The following is a 22,200-nucleotide window of genomic DNA, read 5'->3' as shown; positions in this document are numbered from 1 at the left end:
CCCTGGGGCCCACCGTCCAACCCTAGCTGCGCGCTGACCACGCCCATCCCTACTCCACTCGGAAGAAAACGAGAGCGGTTCAAAGGTTTAAACCATTTATTGTGACCCCCCAAAAGGCCGACGGAATGGAGACAAGGCCCGGGCAGCCCCGCACCCCGAGCAATTGCTTGTCGCTCACCCGAAAGCAGGGAGGGTGGGGAGCTGGAAAGAGCGGCCCGGACGGGCAGGCGCGGCCTCGGCCATTGGCGCCTAGGGGCTGGTAACCATAGCAACACCCGTTGCCAAGGGCGAGAGCCAATAGGGGCGCCGCCAGGGCCGTTTCAAAAATCTAAAGCAAACAACAAAAAAAGGCTACATCGGCGGGGGATGGGAGCTGGAGAAGGGATGGAGCAGGCCCGAGGCCCCTGCCCGCAGCTCAGAGCAGGCGCGGCGGCCCGGGCCGCAGTAAACGTACAAAACCTACATACGCTGGAGTAGAAAAACCAAACACCGGGGAGGCCCAGGCTGGCGCGCTCACTTGCGGCCCTTGGGCACTTTGGGGACACTGGGCTTGGCCGCCTTCTTCACCTTCTTGCCCCCAGCGGCCGCTACCTTCTTAGCCTTGCTGCCTTTGTCCTTTCTGGGGGCGGCGCCCTTCTTGTGCGAGCGCTTCTCCGGCTTCTGGCCCTTGACAGGCTTCTTGTCCGCGCGCCGGGGGCCGGCCGCGCCCGAGGCCGCCTTCTTGGTCTTGTGCGCGGCGGGCGCCGGGGCGGTGGCGGCCGCCGTGGCTCCGCGCCGCTCGCCGCCGCCCTCCAGCTTCTTGCGGTTGAGCTTGAAGGAGCCGTTGGCGCCGGTGCCCTTCACCTGCAGGAGCGTGTCGTTCTGCACCAGCGCCTTGATGGAGTACTTGAGGTAGGTGCGGCCGTTCTGCTGGTCGAACCACGCCACCTTCTTGGCCTCCGTGTAGATCTTGGCCAGCGACGAGCCGTTGCGTTCGCCCAGCCTACGGATGGTCTCCACCACCAACTGGCTGTACTTGCCCGGCTGGTTCTTCTTCTTGTTCTTTCTCTTCTTGGACGGGGACAGCGCCGCCGAGCCGCCAGCCTTGGCCGCCTTTTTGGCCGCCCCCTCGGCGGTCGTCAGCGGCAGGGCCTCCTCCAGCTCCACAGACATGGTGGCCAACGGGTTGGTGGCGGGCGGGGCGCGGAAACCCGGAGGCCGCGCCGGGAAGAGGAAGGCGAGGGGCCGAGGGGGCGCCGGGGGGCTGGGGGCGCGCGGCGGCTCCAGGCGGGAGCGGCCGCGGCCGGGCCTGGGGCCGGGCGGCAGGGCTGGGGCGGGGGCCGGGCCGGCCGGAGCGGGGGTCCCGGGCGGGGGCCGGGGCCGGGGCCGGATCGAGGACGGAGTAGAGAAAACTGCAGTGACAGGCGGGCCAAGAGAAGGACACCGGCCGGGCGAGCGCCGCTGCGACCGCTGCCTCCGCCTCCGCCGAAGCTGTCTGGGCGTGCGCGCTGCGTACTGCCGAGGAGGGCGCCCCACACTGCTTTTATGGCTCCATGGCGGACCACGTTGAGAACAACAACAGGCTGGTCCGAAGCCAGCGCCAACTTGTGCTTCTTGGAGCCCCTTCCCCGGCCGCTGGCTTCCCGGACCGCGCCTCCCTGGCGCCGCCGCGCCCGCAGCCGTGCGCCCGGAACAGGGCCCGAGCCCGCGGCGCAGCGGAGAGGCGGCCTGCGCCCAGGAAGGGCTCCGCAAAGGGGAACGGAGGGGTGCACCCTAGGCTGCGGGAGCGCGAGAGGAGGGGGGCCCCCCGTTTGGAGGCGAAAAGCGCAGGCCCCGGGGGAGGCCCCACCGCCCGGAGCTTTGCGGCCGACAGCCAAGAGTGCGCCACGGGCACCCAAACCCTGATCGCGTCCAGGGGGGCCCCGGCCTGCCCGCAGGACCAGCTTTAATTTGTCCGAACTAACACAGGGCACGCCCTCACGTGGTCGGCCGGGGCAATGTGAAGTGAGCTAGGACATCTTCGAGGGGGGTCTCCGCTCGAGTCAAAGAGGATAGCGAACGGAGGCACCCTCCAGCTGCGCGCCCAGGGTCTTGTTATGCCTCACGGGCCTGGGCACAACACGGGAGGAAGCGGGGGACGACCGAAATGTCTGGAGACATTTCTTAGCCGCCCCCTCCCTTGTTGCTGATGCCCCGAGTGCCCCATTTTGTGGTGCGCAAATAGCCGCCATCATTTCCCCCAAAGCCAAATGGCGGCTCCAGGGTAGGACAGGGTGGGCGATGTTAAGGCTGCGACCCCTGGAGGAGGTCCCGGAGAGCATGAGGGAGGGGAGTTGCTCTTAGCTCCGGGCCACACCCCTCCCCCCCTTGTATGGGGAGGGCAATGAGAGTGGGTCCGCTCCCTGCTCTCCGGGTGCCAGACGAAGTCCTCTGCAGAAGCTCGTGCAAGTCTGGCGGCCTTGAGCTCCACTGGGTCCTGTATTGGGGGTGCGGAGGAGGTGCCGGACAGTCTTTCCCGAAGCCAAAGAAGCCTGCGCTTGGGGCGGCTGGGACCACGGAGAGACAGTCGGGAGGAGAGCGGGTCCTTTTGGGTAAGTGATTTTAGGCCTGTACCCTGGGGGCCGCGGCAGAGACGCAGACAATAAACAGTCTCCTGAGGCTGGGGCATGGAGGAGTAGCTGGGACCAGAGGCTAGAGAATTGGGGTTCCAGGGCTGGAGGTCGTGAGGTTCCAAAAGAGGGGCGCGTTTCCGGGCCTTCTTCCCCAGCAGGCCCCTATGAGCAGGCGTGGTGGGCCCTCCCCTCTTCTCGGCGCTCACCCCTTTCACAGCTCTTGCTCTCCGACAAGCTAGTGAATACGCCCCAGAAGAGGAGGAAATCACGGCTGGGAAAGGTGAGACTGGGTGTTTCGGGGGCGGGGGTCATGGGCATAGAGCTGTTAGAGGACTTAGGTCTCCAGGGCAGTGAGTCCACCCCACAGGAGAGGGAGAATAGATTGCAACCCAGGTCCCTGCAAAGAAGGCCAAGCTCCTCTCCCAGGAAAGAGGACCCCTGAATGGACTGTCTGCCCAGGGTCAGGAAAACCATGAGGGCCTGCGATCTCAGCCAAGTTGAGGAAAGACCATCTGAACTTCCTAACAGAGTTGAGGGAGTGGGTTTCTGACAGAGCCCCTGAGCTGAGCCCTGGGGAGCAGCAAGGGTCTTGCAGAGCCTGCAGGGCTTGAACAAAGACCTCAAGTCCCAAAAATGCAAAGTGTGTGCAGGCCGGTTGCATTGACGATGTTGCACAGTGAGAGAGAAGCTGCAGGATGCAAACGCTGCGCAGCCCCCCGCCCCACAGCGAGTCTGTCCAGGAGCAAAAGCCAGGCTGGGGAGGTGGATATGGCGGCCCTGGTAGGGTAGCCCAGGGTGCATGGAGATGGGATGGGAACAGGGATGCCCAGATGAGAGCTGGCCCAAGGAAACCAGCTGGGGGGGAGGCTTGAGCCTGGGGGCTCTGAAAGGGCAGAGGGAGAGAGGGGCTGATTCCACTGATGGAACCCCAGCACGGGCAGCAAGAGCGCCGCCAGACTGAAACATTTGTCCAGCCTTCACGGGAGAGGAGGTTGCTGGAAATGTGAATCTGAAGCTGGCTACAGTAGCAGGCTGGGTGAGGGGTACCCTCCTGGGGTCATCATGGAGGGGACAGGGTCCCCTGGAGACAGAGGAAGAATGGTCAGAGAGGAAGGAGGGAAGCCAGGTGGGGCCAGAGTCATGGAAGCTGAGGAGGAGAGAGTCTCAAGAAAGAAGGGCTGGTGGTCCCAGCGCAGCCCACTCAGAAAGGGGACTGATGATCAGAGCGGACAGGGTTGGCAGAGCTGAGGAGACTGGTGAGCTTCCAGTCACTAAGGCGGAGCTCGCTCCTGCGAGACCCTGTGGCTGGGCCCTGCCTGTTTCACCCAGTGTTTTTTTTTAAAAAAAACACTGTTAGTTCCAGGATTAAAAAAATCAGGAGATTTCAGATAAAAATGCAGTCCAGGTTTCCCTTAAAAACATCTGAAGAATCGGTTGGGTCAGGGGCCAGAAGAGAGGGGCCTGAGCAGCATTCGCGCCCTCCACATGGGCCGGACTCCCAGCACCTGCTCAATGAGGGGGTCACTGCCACCTGTGTGGGGCCCTGGGGGAGCCTGGCCATGGCTGGAGGAGAGAAGAAGTCACTGGAGGAAGTGGACACATGTAGGCAGGGCAGTGTGGCCCAGGCCATGGGGGAGGGGACAGAAGACACAGCTCCGAGTCCAGGCTAGCCCCGGTGGGCTCTTTGGCCCAGCAGTGGAGGGAGCATCTTTGCCAAGATGGGGGCTGCCTGTGGACCAGGGAAGGCTAATTTTAGGCTTTGGGAGCTGGCAAGGGACCAAGTGGTTGTGTCCCAATGGCATCATTATACAGATGAGGAGACTGAGCCCTGGGGCTGGGGGGCTGGGGGTGGGTGGCGGCAGGTAGTGACTTTGTCCAGTTAGCCAGGATTCTAGGGCCTGGGTCCTGCCAGCCTTCAGGGATGCTTCTCAAACTCCACACTGCCAGGTACCCCCCTGCCACCCCTCTAAGGAAACCATAGGTGTGGAAGACCTCAAGTAGCCAATGACAGAATACAAAAAAAGGAGCATCTGGAAGTGGCCAGGCCTAACAGACGCCCCTTCTCCAGGGCCAGGCCAGTCTGGAGGAAGCTCGGGGGCACATGGTGCCTGTGGGTGCCAGCGTCAGGGTGGTCCTCTCTCTCCAGGGGAGCTCGTCCAGGCTCGGGACTCTGAACACTTCATGCACTGATGACACCTCTCATTTCTGTCTCTCTCCTGACCAACAGACTCCAGCATCCAGCTGCCTGCTGCCATCGCCACTGGGGGCTCTAAAACATGTCCCTTCTGTGTCGTGGCTAAAACAGAACTCTCGAGTTTCTCTTGCAAACCTTTGCTCCCGAAACTGTCACAAACAGTGCTAGCCCAAAAGCACAGACACCCCTCTGATTTCTTTTTCCCTCTACCCTCTTATCCAACACATCGGTTCCTATCAGGTCTACACCCTCCAACGAGTCCCACATCCATCCTCTTCTCCCCAAGCTGCTGTGCTCTCCGCTTTTCCACTGTGGCCTCTCCAAGCCTCCACCCAGCAGCAGAGGGAGCATCTAACACAGAAGTCTGATACCCTGTGTCCTGCCTCTGCTAAAAGGCCTCCAGTTGCTTCTCATCAGACTTAGGATTAATCTGTACTCAGCCACACGGGCCTTTTTGTTTCTTACACATACACGGGGCAGGGGGAGGGGGCACTCCCACCTCAGTGCCTTTGCACTTGCTGTGTGGCTGGCTCCTTTCATTCAGAGCAGCCCCAGGGGCCAGCTGTGCTAAAATGCCTCCCTAGCACATCCCCCTGCTTTATTTCTTCATAGTATTTATCAACACCTGACCTCGTTTTGCCTGTTCACTCGAGGGCCGGGAGCCCTCTAAGAGCAGAACTGGGTCTGCCTTGCTCCCTGCGGGGCCCCACCCCTGGGCACACCCTGCGGCCTGAAGATGACACAGGTGTGCCTACAGCAGCAGCAACAGGAAGGTGGACTGGGAGATGCCCACAAACTCCAGGTGTGACCCACGCGCCCCCTTACACCACCCAGCCTCAGTTCCCCAGTTTGTGAAAAGGGGCTGGATGTGTTGTTTGGATGACCGTTCCAGCTTTGACAGCTTGGTTCTGGACTCCTGAACAGAGGAGATGACCTAGAGGACCTACAAGAATACAGCCTGGGTGGACGAGAGGATACAAAACAGAGACGTAGAGGCCCCAGGTGTCAGAGGAAGGGGTTGGCTTGGCCTGATGGGAAGTCTCGGGGGGTGGGGGGGGACTGGGATTGCAAAGCCTGGGGCTCTGGGTGGGCCCCTGTGTCTCTGTGGGCCTCACCAGGGCAGGAGCCCTGGGTGTGGGGGGCTGAAAGGCTGCAGGAGTCACCAGCCCCGGGGATGGTGTTCAGAGGCCTTGCCACCTGGGGGCCCCTGACCAGGGAAGGCCCAGTTGGCTTTGGCTAGGCCGCTGAGAGTAACAGTTAAGAAGGACCAGAGTGTCTCCCCAGAATGTTTTAAACGGAGAGTTTGCCTCAAGCCTATGCCTGGGCTGGGAGGGAGGATGGCAAGACCCAATTTGAGGCATCAAGTGCTTTTCTGCATTTAAGGGGAGACAAAGGAAATTCACCAGAGGAGACTATGGGGAAGGTTGCCTTTAAGATGCAAATGTGTACTGTGAATCCCTGAGTGGGGACGTTGTTAGGGGCTCTGGCCCATCACCCCCCTGCAGCCAGGTGGTGAGGTCTGGGGAGCCTGGGGGTCTGGTGAAACCGGGGACTGCCCAGAGATCAAAGGAGCTGACACTGATGGGTTGATGCTGAGGCCCCCTGAGGCAGAGAGGATGCAAAACGTGGGGGAGCATCATGGCCCCTCCAGTCTGGGTGGGCACAGGGGTTAAGGGAGACCACCTTTACTTCTCGGGCCGCCATCCACCGGGGCAAGGCCGGGTTCCCAACTCCAGACGGCCCATGCTTAGGGTGCCAGAGAAGGGGCCTGAGGAGCCCCAAGAGTTCTCAGATTTTAAATATGCAGTCTTTTAAAAGAGTGGACTTAAGTGGCACTCATCATGGACAGCCCAGAGCTTTGTGGGACTTGGCACCGCATCAGTGCTGTTTCTACTGGGAATCACATTGAGAGGGACGGTGCAGGCCCACGCACGCGCCTCTGCGTTCTGCCTCAGGGAGGGATTTGCTGGGCGCAGAGTAAGAATCCCCAACGTAGAGATAGGGCCTGAAAAGCCGGGAGGGTTGAGGACAACTGGAGATTTGACCCTGTCACCTTGAGCAGGAACAGTTACTCATCTCCAGAAAGGACTTAACCACTTCCCTCTGTCAGTTCTCCAAGAGCCCTGAAGGTTGCTGGGCTGAGTGGCGCAAGAGGAAAGCGAGGTGGCCCCCCACGCCCCAGGCGTGGGACCAGGCAGCCTGGTCTCGCTGTGAGTCAAACTGCCCTTCCCCAGGCCCTCTTTTTTCTTTTATTTAAAAGCTGGTTAGTTTTTAATAAAGTTATTCATGGTGTAAAACCCAAGCTGAGTACAGGCTGTGAAGTGCACACCGAGGCCCCTGGCCCTCGGTCCCGCTGCGTGGCGGGCACAGCTCACGGCAGGAGTGTGGGGGGCGTCCCGTGCCCTCGCACTTAGTCCAACGGGATGCCACACACGCTTCTGCGTCCCACTTCTCTTAGCTTTAGACATGAAATCAGCCCATCCAGGTGCGACTTCTTTGGAATAGTGGCACAGCGTCCTGCAGTCTGGCTGTGCCCCAGTTTTTTAACCAGTCCCTCTCATGATGGGCCTGCACTGCTGCTAACAATGAACGGTGACTGCCTTTTCTTCACTAGCCCAGAAATAGCGACAGGATTCATCCTTATAAATGGGGTTTCTCTGTCAAAGAGAGTTGTTAACTCTTGACCTGTGGCCAGGTTGCTCTCACAGCGTGCCCCGCTCTCCTGCTCCCTGTGCCTGTCCCCCGATCTGGAGCCTGTTTCCCACATCAGTGCCACCCTGATGTGAGCACTTGCACCTCAGGATTCGTTTTTCATCCCTTCCATGTTTTGTGAGTCCACCCAGCTCGGTCTGTGAGTGTCCTCTCCTGGGTCCCCATTTCAAGCGCTGCCATCACTCCGCAAACCCTCAGTGGCCTGCCTCCTCCTCCCTTCCCACCCCTGCTCCTGCTGTATCCCGGGGCCACGGCACATTCTCAGCCACCAGCCTTTCTCTCGGGGGCCTTTCGGGACTTGATGGCTCTAACATCGTCTCCCGGTTTGCATACCTGCCATCAGAAGTCTCAGCCTCCCCCAGTGCCTGCAGCCACGCCGAGGGCCTGACCGGCTGCCCTTCCCCCTTGTGTCTCACCACAGACTTGACTCTACTTCCCTGAGAAGCCTCTTGCCCTGGGAGTCCTGGGGCTCATGGCTGGGGTCTTTGCCCATATCTACATCCTCTGCATGGCACAGGGCCTGGGGCCAGTGCTCAAAAACCTTGGACTAGGGATGAGGGGGTGAAGGAGAGAATGAGTGGTGGAAACTAGAAAATCACTTCTCTGGGCCCCGCCCTCAAGTAGCTGCCCAGCAGCGAGAGTTGGGGAGAAGACGTCCCCCCTGGGTGGGAACAGCACAAAGAGGAGCTCAGTTTAGGAAACGTTTATGGAGTAAAAGCCTGGAGAGGAGGAGGGGGAGCCAGTGACTCTTGCAGCCCAGGAGAGGCTGGCTTTTCCAGCCCTGGCTGTCTGCCTTTGGCCCAAAGCCTCCCCAGGGGATTTACTTTAGTTTGGGTACAATCCAGAACCTTCCCCCACTGGAACGCCAGTTTACAGACTGAGAAAGAGGACCCTGCAGCCTCGTCTCTGTCCCCTCTGGGAAGTGCTGGCTGCGAGAGGGAGCTGCCCCGTCAGGGCTTGGCCTCCACAGTTGGGCAGGGCCAGAACTATCTTCCAGCTTCAGACCTGTGGTAGAGCTTGACATCTCTTCTCCAGAAGCCCCAGGGTTTGAGGCCCAAGGAGCCAGACAGGAACGAGAGACCATTCTGGGAGGGCCTCTGGGCAAGCAGGACGAAACCTGACAGAGAAACGATCTTCCAGTGTGGCCCTGCCCTGGCTACCGCGGCAGCAGGGTCTCTGGGCTGAAGTGCAGGCAGGGGAACTTGGTTTGTCTCCCTTCACCAGCAGCCTCTGTTTGTGGAGCCATTCTTCCTGGGGGAGAAGGTGAAGCTGTAAAGGGTGTGAGCGGAGCCTGCAGCCCCGTGTCGGCAGTCGAAGCCGCGGCACCAGGCAGCATGGCCCGCTTGCCAGGAATTGAACCATCCTGTGGGGATAGTATTTCTGCCTCCCCTGTCCAGATGAGGAAACTGAGGCTTGAGAGAGACTGGGTAGTATCTCTAGTGATACCTGGCCAGAAAAGATGGCAAAGCATTTGCTATTTACCCCATTTCAAGTTGTCCCCACCCCCCCCCAACAATTATCCTGTCTCATGCCTCTCACCTTCACTAGAGCAGGGACCCTGTCTAACTCACTGCTGCACAGGGCCTGGCACATAGTAGGCCCTCAATAAATATTTGTTGAATGAATGAGATGGGATTCAAACTCAGGTCCAGCTCAGTACACTTGTGTCTCCTGTCATAGCACAAACCCTACCTGGGTCCCAACTCAAAGTGTTTGTGCACTGGGCCCACTGGGCCGACTGGTGGAACAGGCAGGGGCCCCACAGGGGTTGTGACACCTTTGAAAAGCCTAGGGAAAACCTACTGGGATCTTTGCAAGACACAAAATTTATTTCATACAGTTAGTTGCTTGTCCAATCTTGGGGATCCTGAAAGTTCCCTCCTGAGATGGGGCTCACAACCTCAAACCAGACCCTGCTCCCTAACTGCATTCTCTGAGGGGCACCAGAACAATGCAGACGGTATGGCCACATCGGGTAGGGTCTAGCAAAGGGACCTGTTTCAGATGGCCGCCAGCCACCTCGCCCATACCACTATCTTTTTCTGTCTGGTCCCCCTGCTTCCTCCGCCCTGCCACCTCCCACCTCCTCCTCCAGTTCAATCCAGTCTTTTCTTCACTTAGGGGCAGTTAGAGTAGCCTTTTATTTTATTTATTTTTTTTTTTTGAGGAAGATTAGCCCTGAGCTAACTACTGCCAGTCCTCCTCTTTTTGCTGAGGAAGCCTGGCCCTGAGCTAACATCCATGCCCATCTTCCTCTGTTTTCTATGTGGGACGCCTACCACAGCATGGCTTGCCAAGCAGTGCCATGTCCGCACCCGGGATCCGAACTGGCAAACCCCGGGCCGCCAGGAAGTGGTAGCTTCGGACTTAGCTGCTGTGCCACCGGGCCGGCCCCTAGAGTAGCCTTTTAATGAACCAGAACTTGTTGCTCCCGCCCAGGCCCGCAGCATCCGGGCCCTGCTGACCTCTTCGACTTTATCTCCCCATGCTCCTGCCTCCCCGTGGCCTTCTTTCTCCATTGGGCACCCCCTGTGCTGACACACTGTGTGCTAGGCTGTGCTTTCAGCTGTCCAGCCAACCTGAACCCTCTTCCAGGAACCCCCAACTCTTGATCTCCATTAGTTCCTTCAATCCTGTCATCCTGATTCCTTTTCTCATGTTTTCTCTAGCGAAATTACTTTTTATTTACTTGCTTAATATGTCCCCATGCCCCCAAGACCATGTCTGTCTTGTGTAGCATTGAAATGATGAGAATCTAGAAACGAATCTAACTCCTGGGCCCTGGACCTGACTCAATTATATTTGTGAAAGGGGAAAAAACCCATCTCAACCAACACCTGACATAAATGGCTCTTAGAAAATGTGTCCCCTTCCTTTATTCCCTTCTAATCAGGTAAGAATTCTTGAAAGAGGTGGCCCTTGAGGAAGGCTTTGGGACCACTGAGGGGCCAAACAGGAATTCATCTTGCTGGCCAATGTGCCATGCCGTGTGCCATGAAGCAGCTGAGGTCGGGACTGAAGAGGCAGCACCCTGGTGCACTCCGACTGCATGCCAAGTCTGATGCCCAGTCCAGGGCTCTTGCCCCACTGGACCCCTCCTCCGTCCAGTGGGCCAGGCGTGGGGAGGGAAAAGCAAGGGCCCAGGGAAAGCCACAGGATGGGGACGGGCATGTGGCTGTGTGTTGCCCTTGTCTGGGTGCAGAAGACAACTGTTAGAAGGCTGTCCATCCAGGCCAGGGGCCCCGAACCATGCCTCCCTGCAGACAGCTAAAGGAGCTGTTCAGCCTCAAGAAGAGTGTAAGGAGAGACTGTGCTCTGACATCTACACTGCATTCCGGACCAGCCCTTTTTGCACCAGCTGCCCCTGCAAGATTGAGAAAGCCTCCAAGTGGGTCTCCCTGTTGTCAGATCTCCAAAGAGGCCCCAGTGAATCCTGCCCACCCCTGCTGAAGCACTTGGGTGGCTTCCCATCACATTGAGAATAAAATCCAACTGTCTGCCCACAGCCCAGAAGGCCTGCTGTGGTCTGGGCCCTGCAGGCCTCGCTCCCCTTCGCTGCCTGCCTGCCATGTCCACGCCTTGGACAGCTGAGCCCAAGCCCACGGCAGGCCCTTTGTGCTGCTGTTCCCTCTCTTTGCACTTTCACAGGCCCAGTCCCTTCTCGCCAATCAAGTTAGTATCACCTTCTCAGAGAAGCCCTCCCTAAACACCCCATCTGAAGTAGGGTTACCCCCCATCTTTCACATCACTTTTTCATGTTTTTCTTCACAGCACTTATCACTACGTGGAGTTTTTGCCTTTGTATCCTAGTCTCTCCACCCCACCCTGAGGTGAGCTTGTCTGTCTTGTGTATCACTGAATCCTTTGTACCCGGCACACAGTAGATACTCAGTAAACATTTGTTTGAATAAATGAAATATGAAGGCCCTCATGAAGTACAGAGATTTGGACTGGGCTTTTCTGCTGGAAGTATTAAACTGGGTGTCTGGAGAGCCTGGTGTGGGGACCAAGACAGCATCTTCCCCTGCCCTCCTACCTGACATTTTAGGATAGCTGGTGAGCAGGTCCCCCTAGTTGGGGAATGAGCGTTTACAAAGCTGGAGACGACTTGTGTTAGCGTCCGTCCCCATCCCCACTGTAAGCTGCCCTGCACAGGCACAGGCTCTGCGCTGGGTGCCTGCTTTCTCCCTGATGCCTGTCTGAAGGCTTGGAGGGGACGCTGGCAGAAGATGCAGGCCATGTGTGGTCTTAGGGGCAGCTTTGCATCTGGGGAGCGCGATGATTCTCGGGAAGAACAAAATCTTCATCCCTACGGTTAAACATGACCCTGAGATGCTGCATAGTTCAAGTAGATAATGACCAAGGCCAATCGTCGTGGATCTCTGTGCTATATCTGAAAGATGTTCAGTGCTGACTGCTGGGGACTCTGGAGTACGGAAAGGATTGTGCCCTCCTCTATCCTAGGGGGCAGCAGGAGGAGGTTCCCCGCCATGGCCATGTTTGGCTACCCAAGCCTCTCCTGAGCGGTGTGAACTATTCCCTCAATGGTCCTGCAGTTTGCAGGGTGTGCCACGCCCCCTCAGTCCGAGCTCCCACCGCTCCCACCGTAGCCAGCCCCTGCTGCTCTCTGCTTCCCTCCCCTCCAGCGCTGGCCGCAGCTTTCTTTGCCCGACGTCCCACCCACTCTGCCGCCTCCTGGGCTTGGCGAGGGCCCTTGGGCGTTGGGCGCACATCCCGCCCCCGTCGTCCCGCCACAGCGGCCTGGCCCAGCCCCTTGTCTCCATGGAGACCCGCACGCTTGCTGCGCCCGCCCCCAAGTCCACCTCCCAACCGCCGTCCCCGTGCAGCCCTCCCAACCGACGTCCATCTCGTTGGAGCCCAGGGCCCGGCAGCGACCTGCGGGACTCCTGGGACCCGCGCCTTCTCTGGGCTCAGGGGGCCAGTGTCTCCCAGACTGACAAGATGGTACTCAGACTCCCTCCTCTAAAGAGCCCATCAGTAGGTCCAGGGAGGGGCGTGGGAATCTATTTTAACAAGCTGATTCTTATGATCCATGATCCTGCCGGTTTGGGAAAGGAAGTGACCCCAAACCTAGAGAGTTTGGACCCTTGGGTATCGTTACTAGTAGTACAGGACCTGCATTAGGGCTTTCCGGGAGCAAGGTTCTCCTCCTGAGGCGGTGCTAATATTCCCCTGCGGTGGGGGCCAAGCCAGACCCCAGGGGTTTGTTCCCTGGGCACAGATTCCCCTGATTATGGAAAAAGATACTCTGTTAGTACAGAGTTCAATCTCAGCCATTACTTCCTACTGTGCATAAACCAAATCTAGCTGAAAATTGTGTGTACGTATATAATTTAGGAATATAAGATGAAGTCAAGGTCACCCAGTCACTGGGCTGATGGGGTCCCAGGTTGGAGACTAAAGTTGTCATAGCAGTGTTCAATGTTAACTTCAGAGTCAGGATCATGATTAGGGTCAGGAAGGGTCATTTCAAGGAGGACCATGTTTAGGATGACTGTCAGTGACAAGAGGAGGGTGAGGGTCAGTTCAAGTTGAAAACTAGGGTGAGCTACGTGTGGGTCAGGGTCACTCACAAGGTTACATTCAAGCTCATCTCAGGTAAGGCAGGTCCACGTCAGGATGATCATCAGTTTTAGGATGATGGTGGAACATCAAAGGTCAAGGTCCATTTCCATGTCACATTCAAGGTTAGGACCAGAGCAAGAGTAACCTGGTTTGTAGAGGTGGGCATCACACAGAGTCCACAAATCACGGACCAGGCACTGGGCCCTAAGCCGGAGAGGACTCTGCTTCTCTAGAAGTCAAACACAAACACAACACTGATGATGATTAGGCTCAGCCCAGAGAGTGGGACCAGAGCAGATTTAAGCCACGCACCATGGCAGAGTTGCACTTGTGAGCTTCTAAGAATGCTATTTTTAAGACATTAAGTGTGAGCCAAGAGTAGGCACGAAGGAGGAAACCAACCGATGAGGCTGAGAAGTGGAAATGTAGAAGAGCAGAGCAAAGTAGAACCCAAGAGCCAAGTCAATGGGGCACTTCTGCAAAACCTGCACCGATCCATTGACGGAAACGACTATTGTCTAAAATTGCTTCTAGGTGGCATCTATTTAGTTCCAGCTGCTGGCTTCTATATGTTGAAATGCAGGGCCCCTGCTGCCCAATCGCCTTCTCCTGTGAAAAATCAGAAATTCAGAACTATCTGGTATCTTAAGTATTAGCAACTATGTCAATTAAAAAACAAAACTAAAACTAAGGCTAAGTTACACTCACACCTGAAGGCTGTGCACGGTCCAGAGGTCACCAGCAGTTTGTGGGTGCTCTTCTAAAGGGACAATGTTTTCTCCATTCAGGGTCCGCACTCCCCAATACTGTGATTAAAAAAACAAAAACCAAAAACAAACTAGGGACAGGTGGTACAGGGCTGGATATGAGAAGGCCTTTGTGCCTCAGGCACCACGTGTGCCCTGTCAGGGAGCGTACTGTTGCTTGGGAAAGTACTGGCTATGATTAGCTAACATGGTCTCTTCTGAGCCAAGGATCTGGAAGAAGGAAAAAAAAGACAGGGCAAAGGCAGATCATCTTTGTTCTTGTTACATTTTATTGGCATCACGTTCATCTCTTTACAGAAGAACTTGGCCCACACCCTAGAATGTAGACCTTTGGAAAAAGGGGAAGTGCTCCGTTAAGCAAGCTACAATGCAGGGGCAGATCCTAGGGAGGGGGCAGAACTGCCAGGGTTCCATACCAAAGAAACAGGTTAATTATGATGGGCAAGAGGGGCGCTGGTGGGGAAAAGGAGAAAAAGGTTTGCTAACCTAAGGATACCACAACCTGAAAGGAGCGCCTTCTAGAACAAAGGTAAAATCACTAGGACAGATCTGTTAGGATTTTCCTCTCCCTCTTATAAGTGGGATACTGATCTAATGGGGGAGTTTAGAAGTGTGGAGCAAAAAAAAGGAAAAGTGAGAATTTTAATTTCTGAAAGAACAGCCATTTATCCATCCAAATTCAGTTACAGAAGGGAACTAGACAGTTTTCCTCCTGGAGAGATGAAAAGCTTTTTGGCTCTTAAGTCTTTGATAAAAGGCGTATGTAATTCTTGTGTCTACTGTACAGAATACTGCCTCAAGCTGGATTTCTGAATTCTGAGTTGCTAACACTCTGCAATCCAGACAGGGTTCAACCCTCCATCTTACATGCCTGCATTACAGGACTTAAACACATAATCCAAGAATTTCTTACACTAATTTATACATTTTAATTGGTTGCATATATTAACATGTACTATAAGATTCTTTTCTAAGAAGCATTACATAATAAATGGATACTGTAAAAAGATCTGATTAGTTAAAAGTAACAAGCATTAACAGATACATACAAAACTCAGCCTGAACAGACCGGGTGTGAGCCTGTGATGAAGCATGGGGCACCAGCCTTCCCAAGTGGTAGCCTTCACAGGAGGAGGGGGAGGGGTGGAGTGGGGGTGGGGGTAAAAAGACCACAAGACCATTAAAAAAAATCAGAAAACTAATTAGACACAGATTAACTGTAAACAGTTCTCTCTCTCCAGTGGACAAAAAGAAAAAGCTTCCGATGCTGACTCCACACCAGAACGATTTCTACAGCTGGCACATCCTGCTGCCATACCAGGGCTGATGTGGTGGATGGGCAGACCCCACTGGAGCCATCACAGGCCAGGGCTGGAGTCTGTCTGCTTGTGTCAGGGGTGTGTGTGTGTGGTGTGTGTGTGTGTGTGTGTGTGTGTGGTGTGTGGTGTGTGGAGGGGGTGAGTGTTTGGTGGGTTTTTTTGGCAGCTGGATATGAGAGATCACTTTATGTTCTGTTTGGAAGAGTAGAGGGGGCTTGTGTTGGAAGGCCTAAGTGTGTTCTTGGTTTGTGAAGGACTCTGTGCTCTGCTCTCACTGCTCCTTCAGCAGCTGCAGCTTTCTCCCGGGGCCTTGGCCCGGTCATTCTTGTCCAGTTTGATGGGTTCAGGGAATTCATTGTACAGCTCCACCTCCGTTTCCTGGGCAGGGAGGAGAGAGAGAGAGGTTTGTTACTCAGTGCACAGGGGAATTCCCGTGCTCAGCTCTGGCCCTTAGTGGGGCTGCGGAACAGCCGTGGCAGTGAAGGGAGGGCTCTGGCAGAAGGTGCTTGACCCTTAGAGGCCAAGTAAGAGGAAGACAGGTTTTGTGGTAACTCCAGGCTAATGTGAAGAGACAAATTCAGCAGGAAGAGCAGCAATCACACTGAGCAGTGAGGACAGAAACTGACTCGCGCTCTCCATCAGATCGCAATCTGGTGGCTTGGGGACCACAGCCAGATCACATACGCTTTTTGTATGGTCCATACAGTTGCCAACACTTAAAAAGAAATCAGACTTTAACAGGCCTGGATTTTGAGCAACTCTTAGCATTTCCACAAGGCAACAGTGGGCTGGAGCTGAATGCTAGCTGCCCTCTCAGTCCCAAACATTCCTCCACTTCCCTTTTTGCCACTCATTTTTCTGGACCTAGGGCCTATTTTCTTTTTCTTCCAAAAGTTTAGGCGAGTTTGGTCTCCAAATGCCACATGCTTAAAAACCAGTTGTGAATGAATGTTATCACCACCTGTGGGCAGAGATCACAGGAGATGGACAGTGGTTGGTTCAGTGGGACTTACTGCTGAATTAACGTGTTGCTAGGGAGGAGCAGCTTTCTACTTCCTGGCAGAGAAAAATAATTTGTCTCTGAAACAGTGGGCACCTATGTGCCAGGAACTGTTCTAGGATTTGGAGATAAAGCAGGGAATGTTTCTTTTCGTTTTTTTTTTTTTTTTTTTGAGGAAGATTAGCCTTGAGCTAACTATTGCCAATCCTCCTCTTTTTGCTGAGGAAGACTGGCCCTGAGCTGACATCTGTGCCCATCTTCCTCTACTTTATATGTGGGACACCTACCACAGCATGGCTTTGCCAAGTGGTGCCATGTCTGCACCCAGGAACAAACCGGCGAACCCCGGGCCGCTGAAGCGGAATGCGTGAACTTAACTGCTTTGCCACCGGGCCGGCCCCAAGCAGGGAATGTTTCTATTCATTAAAAGTTCTCTAGGAAAAACTGTTCCATTCACAAAGGCTATAAAAGTAAAAACCTCTAGTAATACATATTTTAAAAAATAAAAGCTTCATTGAGGTATACCATAGAGTGTACAATTCTAGTTTTTTTTTTTAATATATTCACCAAAATGGGCAACCATCACCACTATCTAATTCCAGAACACAATCATCATCCCAAAAAGAAACCCTGCACCCCCAGTGGCAGTCACTCCCCATCCCCATCTGACACCCTGAGCCCTTGGCAACCCACTTACCTACTTTCTGTCTTAGTAGATTGGTCTATTTTGGACATTTCATTTGATGTACATTTTGGTTGTTTCCACTTTTTGGCCATTACGAATAACGATGTTATGAACATTTGTGTACAAGTTTCTGTGTAAACCTGTTTTCGTTTCTCTTGGGTATATACCTTAGAGTGGAATTGTTGGGTCATATGATAACTCTATGTTTAAGTTTTTGAGGAACTGCCTGTTTTCCAACGTGGCTGTACCATTTTACACTCTCGCCAGCATCTAGGAATACATTTAATATGAAAGGCAAAGGATGTGAAAAACTGTAAAATATTACTGAAGGATATAACACAAGGCCTAAAATAGCAGCTGTTATGGACTGAATGTTTGTGTTCCTCCAAAATTCGTCTGTTGAAGTCCCAAGCCCCAGTGTGGTGGTATTCGGATTAAGAAAGTAATTAAGCTTAAATGAATTCATAAAGGTGGGCCCCAGATCTGACAGGATTAGTGTGTCCTTGTAAGATGAGACATCAGAGCGATCTGGCTCTCTCCTTCTCTCCCCACCTCCAATCCACCTGTGTGTGTGCACAGAGAGGAGAGGCCACGGAGGTCGCACGGAAAAGGCAGCAGTCTGTAAGGCAGACGAGTCCTCACCAGAAACAGAATTTGCTGGCACCTTCATTATGGACTTCTGGCCTCCAGAACTGAGAGAAAATACAAGTCTGTTGTTTAAGCCGCCCAGTCTGTGTGGCCTTTTGTTAGGGTACCCAGAGCACACAGTAAAACAGCTATAATGTAATTCCAATCAGAATCTCAATGAGGTTTATTTTGGGGGAGGGTGAGCAAAGAAAAAGGTGGAAGTGGAACAAAATTCTTAGTGTAAATGGAAAATGCACCAAAATAGCCAAGAAAAAAATACCAACAGGACTAATGAGGGGAGACTTGCCTTATTAGAGGTCAGATCATATTATAAAGGCAGTCTCAAATCAAGATGGTCCAGGCAAGAAACACCCAGATGCCAGAACAGACTGGGGAGACCAGAAATAGATTCCAATTAAGTGAACATTTAATACAACAAAGGTCATGTTTCAATCCAGTGGGAAAACGCTATTTAACAGCTAGCTACTAACATTTGAAACAAGTGGCTATCCCTCTGAAAGAATTAGGTGAGTCCCTATTTCCTGCCATAAGCCGAAATACATTCCATCTGAATGAGACAACACCCACTTTAGACACAGGAAAGCTGGAAATTTAAAATGACATACCCGACTAAAAAACTATTCTTTTTCTATGGCCAAAGGATATATATAAAAACACAGCAGAGTTGGAAAAATCACTTGCAATACAGGTGAAGTTAATTTCAACTCACAAAGAGCTCATGAGAACTGACAGGTGCCCAGGCAAGTGCTATGTCCTGGCTGTCTGCAACAGAGAAAAACCAAGGACTGGCAAGAGCGTGAGTGGAGTTACAGATGATGCCTGCTGCTTGCTGGTAGGGAGGTAAGAGAAAGAAAACTCACATTGCTGGAAGGAACTAAGTAGCGCTGCCCTTGGGGAGAGTGATCTGGCACCATCTCTTAAAAATACACAAATGTTCCAATCTAACAATCTTACTCCTAAGAGGCTAGCTCGCAGAAATAAAAGCATTATAATAAGGCTACAGGCACAGCAATGTTCAGAGAGAAAAACTCCAACAGTGATGTCAGTCAACGGGGAACTGGTGGAAAACAACTCCCTGTACATATTTAGATTCACATGCAATTACACGAACATCAGGAAAAACGCACTACATTATTAATCTAGGTATGCGGGTAGGCTAAAGGAAGAGGGGAAGAGGGAGCCAAAAGGGCCTTAAGTCTGCATCCTGGTCAGTTCCTTCCCACTGTGTCAACGTTTCTCAGCAGGGACTCTCCTGGCATTTGGGGTGGACCAATTCCTCACTGATTAGGACTTCCCATTTTGTTATGGAACACTCAGTGCAGCCTCCAGTCCTTGAAACAATCCATTCCAAATTATCTCCCTGCCCACAAGTCCAGACGCCCAGTCCTGCTAAGAACCGCCGCCTTTTATAAACCCAGCTTCCTGGACTTAGGAGAGCCTGCCTTGCCCTTTACAGCCACCATGTACTCCCTCAAATGTTCTCTGCATCCTCTGACGTGCACCTACCTCTGACCTCCTCTGCCCCATTGTGTCTGACTACAACAGACATCTGACGATGCCTCATCACCTGCCTTAACTCCACCAAACCTAACACAGCTGAGAAATCAAAAGCACCTTCAACTTACACATGCCAACAAGAAGTAATGGTTTTTTTCTGGGAATAGTTGAGTAAACAACACAAGAAAGAAAATGTAGGAAAACTTTATTCAAGGAATATGATTCCCAGAGCTTCTGGTTCACCTTTCTAGCGATGAAATATAACCATTTATGAGAACAACAAAAGTAAGCCCATCCCATGCAATCTTCACAACCACCCTGCAAAGCAGGTATTCACATTTTACAGATGAAGAGACGAAGCTCAGATATGATAAAAAAACTAGATCTAATGATGGGTAGCAGAGCTGACATTCCAATTCCCCTCCTTAAATAGAAGGAGCAATCTGACCAAAGGCCTCCTAGTGGCCTCATCTCCTAATAGCATGCAGAAAGAATAAGAGCATGCCCAGTCAAACAAGGCTGGCTTCAGCTAAAGTCTTCACTGTCCCTGCATCCTTTAGGATATTCACAAACAAGTGGAATATATAGAAGCTTTAAGGAGAACATGTCATTACCTTCCCAGATAAACATACAGGTTTCTTCTGGCTGCAAAGAAAAAGAGTCAGGTAGGAAAGAAGAACAAGGAAGCCAGGCAAGGGCTGGGTTGATGGTCAATCACCAGGGGGAGCCAGACAGCTGCCAGAGACCCACCTGTTTAAGTGCATTCCGTGCAATCGTCTGGAACGCCTGCTCCACGTTGATGGCCTCCTTGGCACTGGTCTCGAAGTAGGGAATGTTGTTTTTGCTGTAGCACCAGGCCTGTGCCCGCTTTGTGGCCACCTGGAAGAAGAAGCAGGGCGCATATGTACTCATAGCAGCAGCAGCTAGCACTGACTCAATCCTTCCCAGGAAGGATCGCCATCCCTAGCCTACAGGTAGCACAGGTGAGGGAGCAGACCTGGGGGATGAGGATGTGCAGGGAGTGAGGGAGAGACCTGCCGGCCTGTCCAAGGTCACCCCGCTGGCTACAGTAGTATAGCTAGGATTCTAACTCAAAGCACTTTCTCTGCCCACAACCCATAGCTTCTGACCCTTACCTATGCTTAAAAGCAGCTTGTGAAGGCACTAAGAAGCCAGCCCAGGAAGAAACGAATTGTCTCTTTAGGGACCTCGGAGGTCCCAGCCCAGGAAACGCCTGGCAGCTTGGTCTTAAGGTTGGCAGTCCGTTCCCAATTAATGTTAATATTATGTCACTTGTGCCACACACTCAAGTGCCACAGAATTCTGCAACTCTCACCGACATCCTCACCCCTCATATCCTAATTCCTTGCCCTACTCCTAGCCCATTTTCAGGCACAAGGACAGACTCAGTCAGTTAGGAAAGGAAGAAAGAGATCAATGATCAGAAATAAACCTAACTCTAATTAAGAGTCTATGTTCCCAAAAGAAATGCTAGAGCAACTTTACTCAAAGCCCAAAGCAATCTTCTGCACACATGGAGATCCAGGCAGGCTCCTGAGGTGCTGAGAGAGCACTTGAGAATGACAAAATCTAAGTCCCTCCTTTTAAATGCAAAAAGAGAACCAATGCTCAGAGAGCAAAGGCATGGTTCAAAGTCACAGCCAGCTAGGGGCAGCACGAGGATTAAAACCAGGTCTCCTGGGCCCTGGTCCTCAAAGGCAGCTGGCCCGAAGGTAGTTCACAGTCCCCTATGTACCTTCCAGAGACATTCCAGGCTTAGCACACAACTCTCCCAATTCACAAGGCATCTTAGAAGCAGAAGTCTGTCACAGGAGAGGAAAATAACAATGGGCCAACCAGAAAGTCACCACCTCCCAACTCCTCCTGGGTGCCAAGACACATGGGTGCACTGTCATCTGATCCCAGAGTATTCTTGTTACATGAGTGAAAATTCAGACTCTAAGAAGTATTCCCAAATTAAGAGTGCATGAGCCAGGGTGTAAATACACGTCTGCCTTTAAATCCGAAAGAGCAAAATGCAGAATACCACATAGCCCCAAGTCAAATCACTTCACTGGAACCAAGAGGGATGGCCAGTACAGGTAACTCCTCAAAACACAGACCTGCTACTCTGTTGGCATAATTTCCAAGGGAATACCACTGCAGACTTTCACTGCCCATGTTTTGCCACAGAGGAAGCTAAGATGGCATGCCTTTACTAGGTTAGGGAGCAAGGCCCTATTCCAAGGGCTGGGCAGGTAACCGGTCAGTTGTCCCTTCTCCGTCCCCTGCATGGGGGCACACACATACAGACATACTGGGTATTGGTCCTTGAGGCACATGGCTTTTTATCAATCAAAGCTAAAAACAGCACCTGTCATCCCAAACTTAGCAGCTACTTTTAAAGGGAGGCCCCGTCTATGATTCAGCAGCCATAACCTAAACAAGGAGAAGTTCATAAGCCTCCACAATTTGTGAATCCTAGCATGTTTAGCACTTACTTGTCTGTTCTCGAGGTCAATCTTGTTTCCCAACACAACAAAGGGGAAGTTTTCAGGATCCCGGGGACTGGCCTGGATGAGAAACTCATCTCTCCAGCTATCAAGAGTTTTGAACGTGTTGGGGGCAGTCACATCAAATACCAGAACACAGCAGTCTGCACCTCTGTAGAAGGCCACACCAAGAGACTGGAACCGTTCCTGTCCTGCCGTGTCCCAGATCTACAAGAGACAAAACATTTATTCCTTGGGGACAGAGCACCAGGAGTGGGGGGATGCCAGAGGAAATGGGCTGGATTATGGGGCCACCCAGAGACAAGCGACTTCAGAGTTCAGGAAGCAGATTTCAGCACCAGAGATCCAAAACAACCCTGACCAACAGCATGTGTGAGTGTGGCTGTCTCTGAGGGGCGACACTGAGTCTGAACTCTGGGGTGCTAGAAAATTTTTTTCTCCAAATTTTATCCAAATTTTTTAATCCAAGTGGTGGTCACGTGGATAGATATTTATGTAAAATTTGTGCTGTAAACTTGAGATTTACATACTCTGGCAACTTTCTGGGGGTGATGAAAATATACGGAGGTGATTACTCACTGAACTATACATTTCAATCTACATACTTTACTTTATATAAAGTTTAAAAAGAAATCGGTATGTTTTATATTATACCTCAATTAAAAAACAAACAAAAAACGTTGACAGA

General features: G+C 53.0%; 2 protein-coding genes and 1 long non-coding RNA gene across 5 annotated transcripts in view; 1 reads left to right on the top strand and 2 right to left on the bottom strand.

Annotated features, from left to right (window-relative positions):
• Positions 1-78: 78 nt before the first annotated feature.
• Positions 79-1,515, bottom strand: H1-10 (H1.10 linker histone). The gene has a single exon (XM_044753902.2). It carries the CDS (start codon positions 1,150-1,152, stop codon positions 514-516), a length of 639 nt encoding a protein of 212 aa, XP_044609837.1. The 5' UTR covers positions 1,153-1,515; the 3' UTR covers positions 79-513.
• Positions 1,516-1,606: 91 nt separating this feature from the next.
• LOC139041496 (uncharacterized) lies at positions 1,607-7,085 on the top strand. Of its 2 annotated transcripts, none has more exons than XR_011496760.1 (3): positions 1,607-2,570; positions 2,750-2,871; positions 4,819-7,085. It is a non-coding gene; the product is annotated as an uncharacterized lncRNA (long non-coding RNA). The 2 variants fall into 2 exon arrangements; XR_011496759.1 differs by having other exon boundaries at positions 1,986-2,570; positions 2,747-2,871; positions 4,819-5,218.
• Positions 7,086-14,096: 7,011 nt separating this feature from the next.
• The window catches only part of RAB7A (RAB7A, member RAS oncogene family), a 53,419-nt gene continuing 45,315 nt past the window's right edge, over positions 14,097-22,200 (bottom strand). For both annotated transcript variants that reach the window (XM_014846117.3, XM_044753903.2), the window contains 3 exons: positions 21,501-21,719; positions 19,750-19,878; positions 14,097-15,547 (listed from right to left, as the gene is read on the bottom strand). In XM_014846117.3, coding sequence (XP_014701603.1) covers positions 15,452-15,547; positions 19,750-19,878; positions 21,501-21,719 — 444 coding nt within the window. In that variant the 3' untranslated portion in view covers positions 14,097-15,451. The remainder of the gene's footprint in view (positions 15,548-19,749; positions 19,879-21,500; positions 21,720-22,200) is intronic.

This window comes from Equus asinus, chromosome 21 (assembly GCF_041296235.1).
Source record: "Equus asinus isolate D_3611 breed Donkey chromosome 21, EquAss-T2T_v2, whole genome shotgun sequence".
NCBI lineage: Eukaryota > Metazoa > Chordata > Mammalia > Perissodactyla > Equidae > Equus > Equus asinus.
This window is presented reverse-complemented; position numbering and strand designations above follow the sequence as displayed.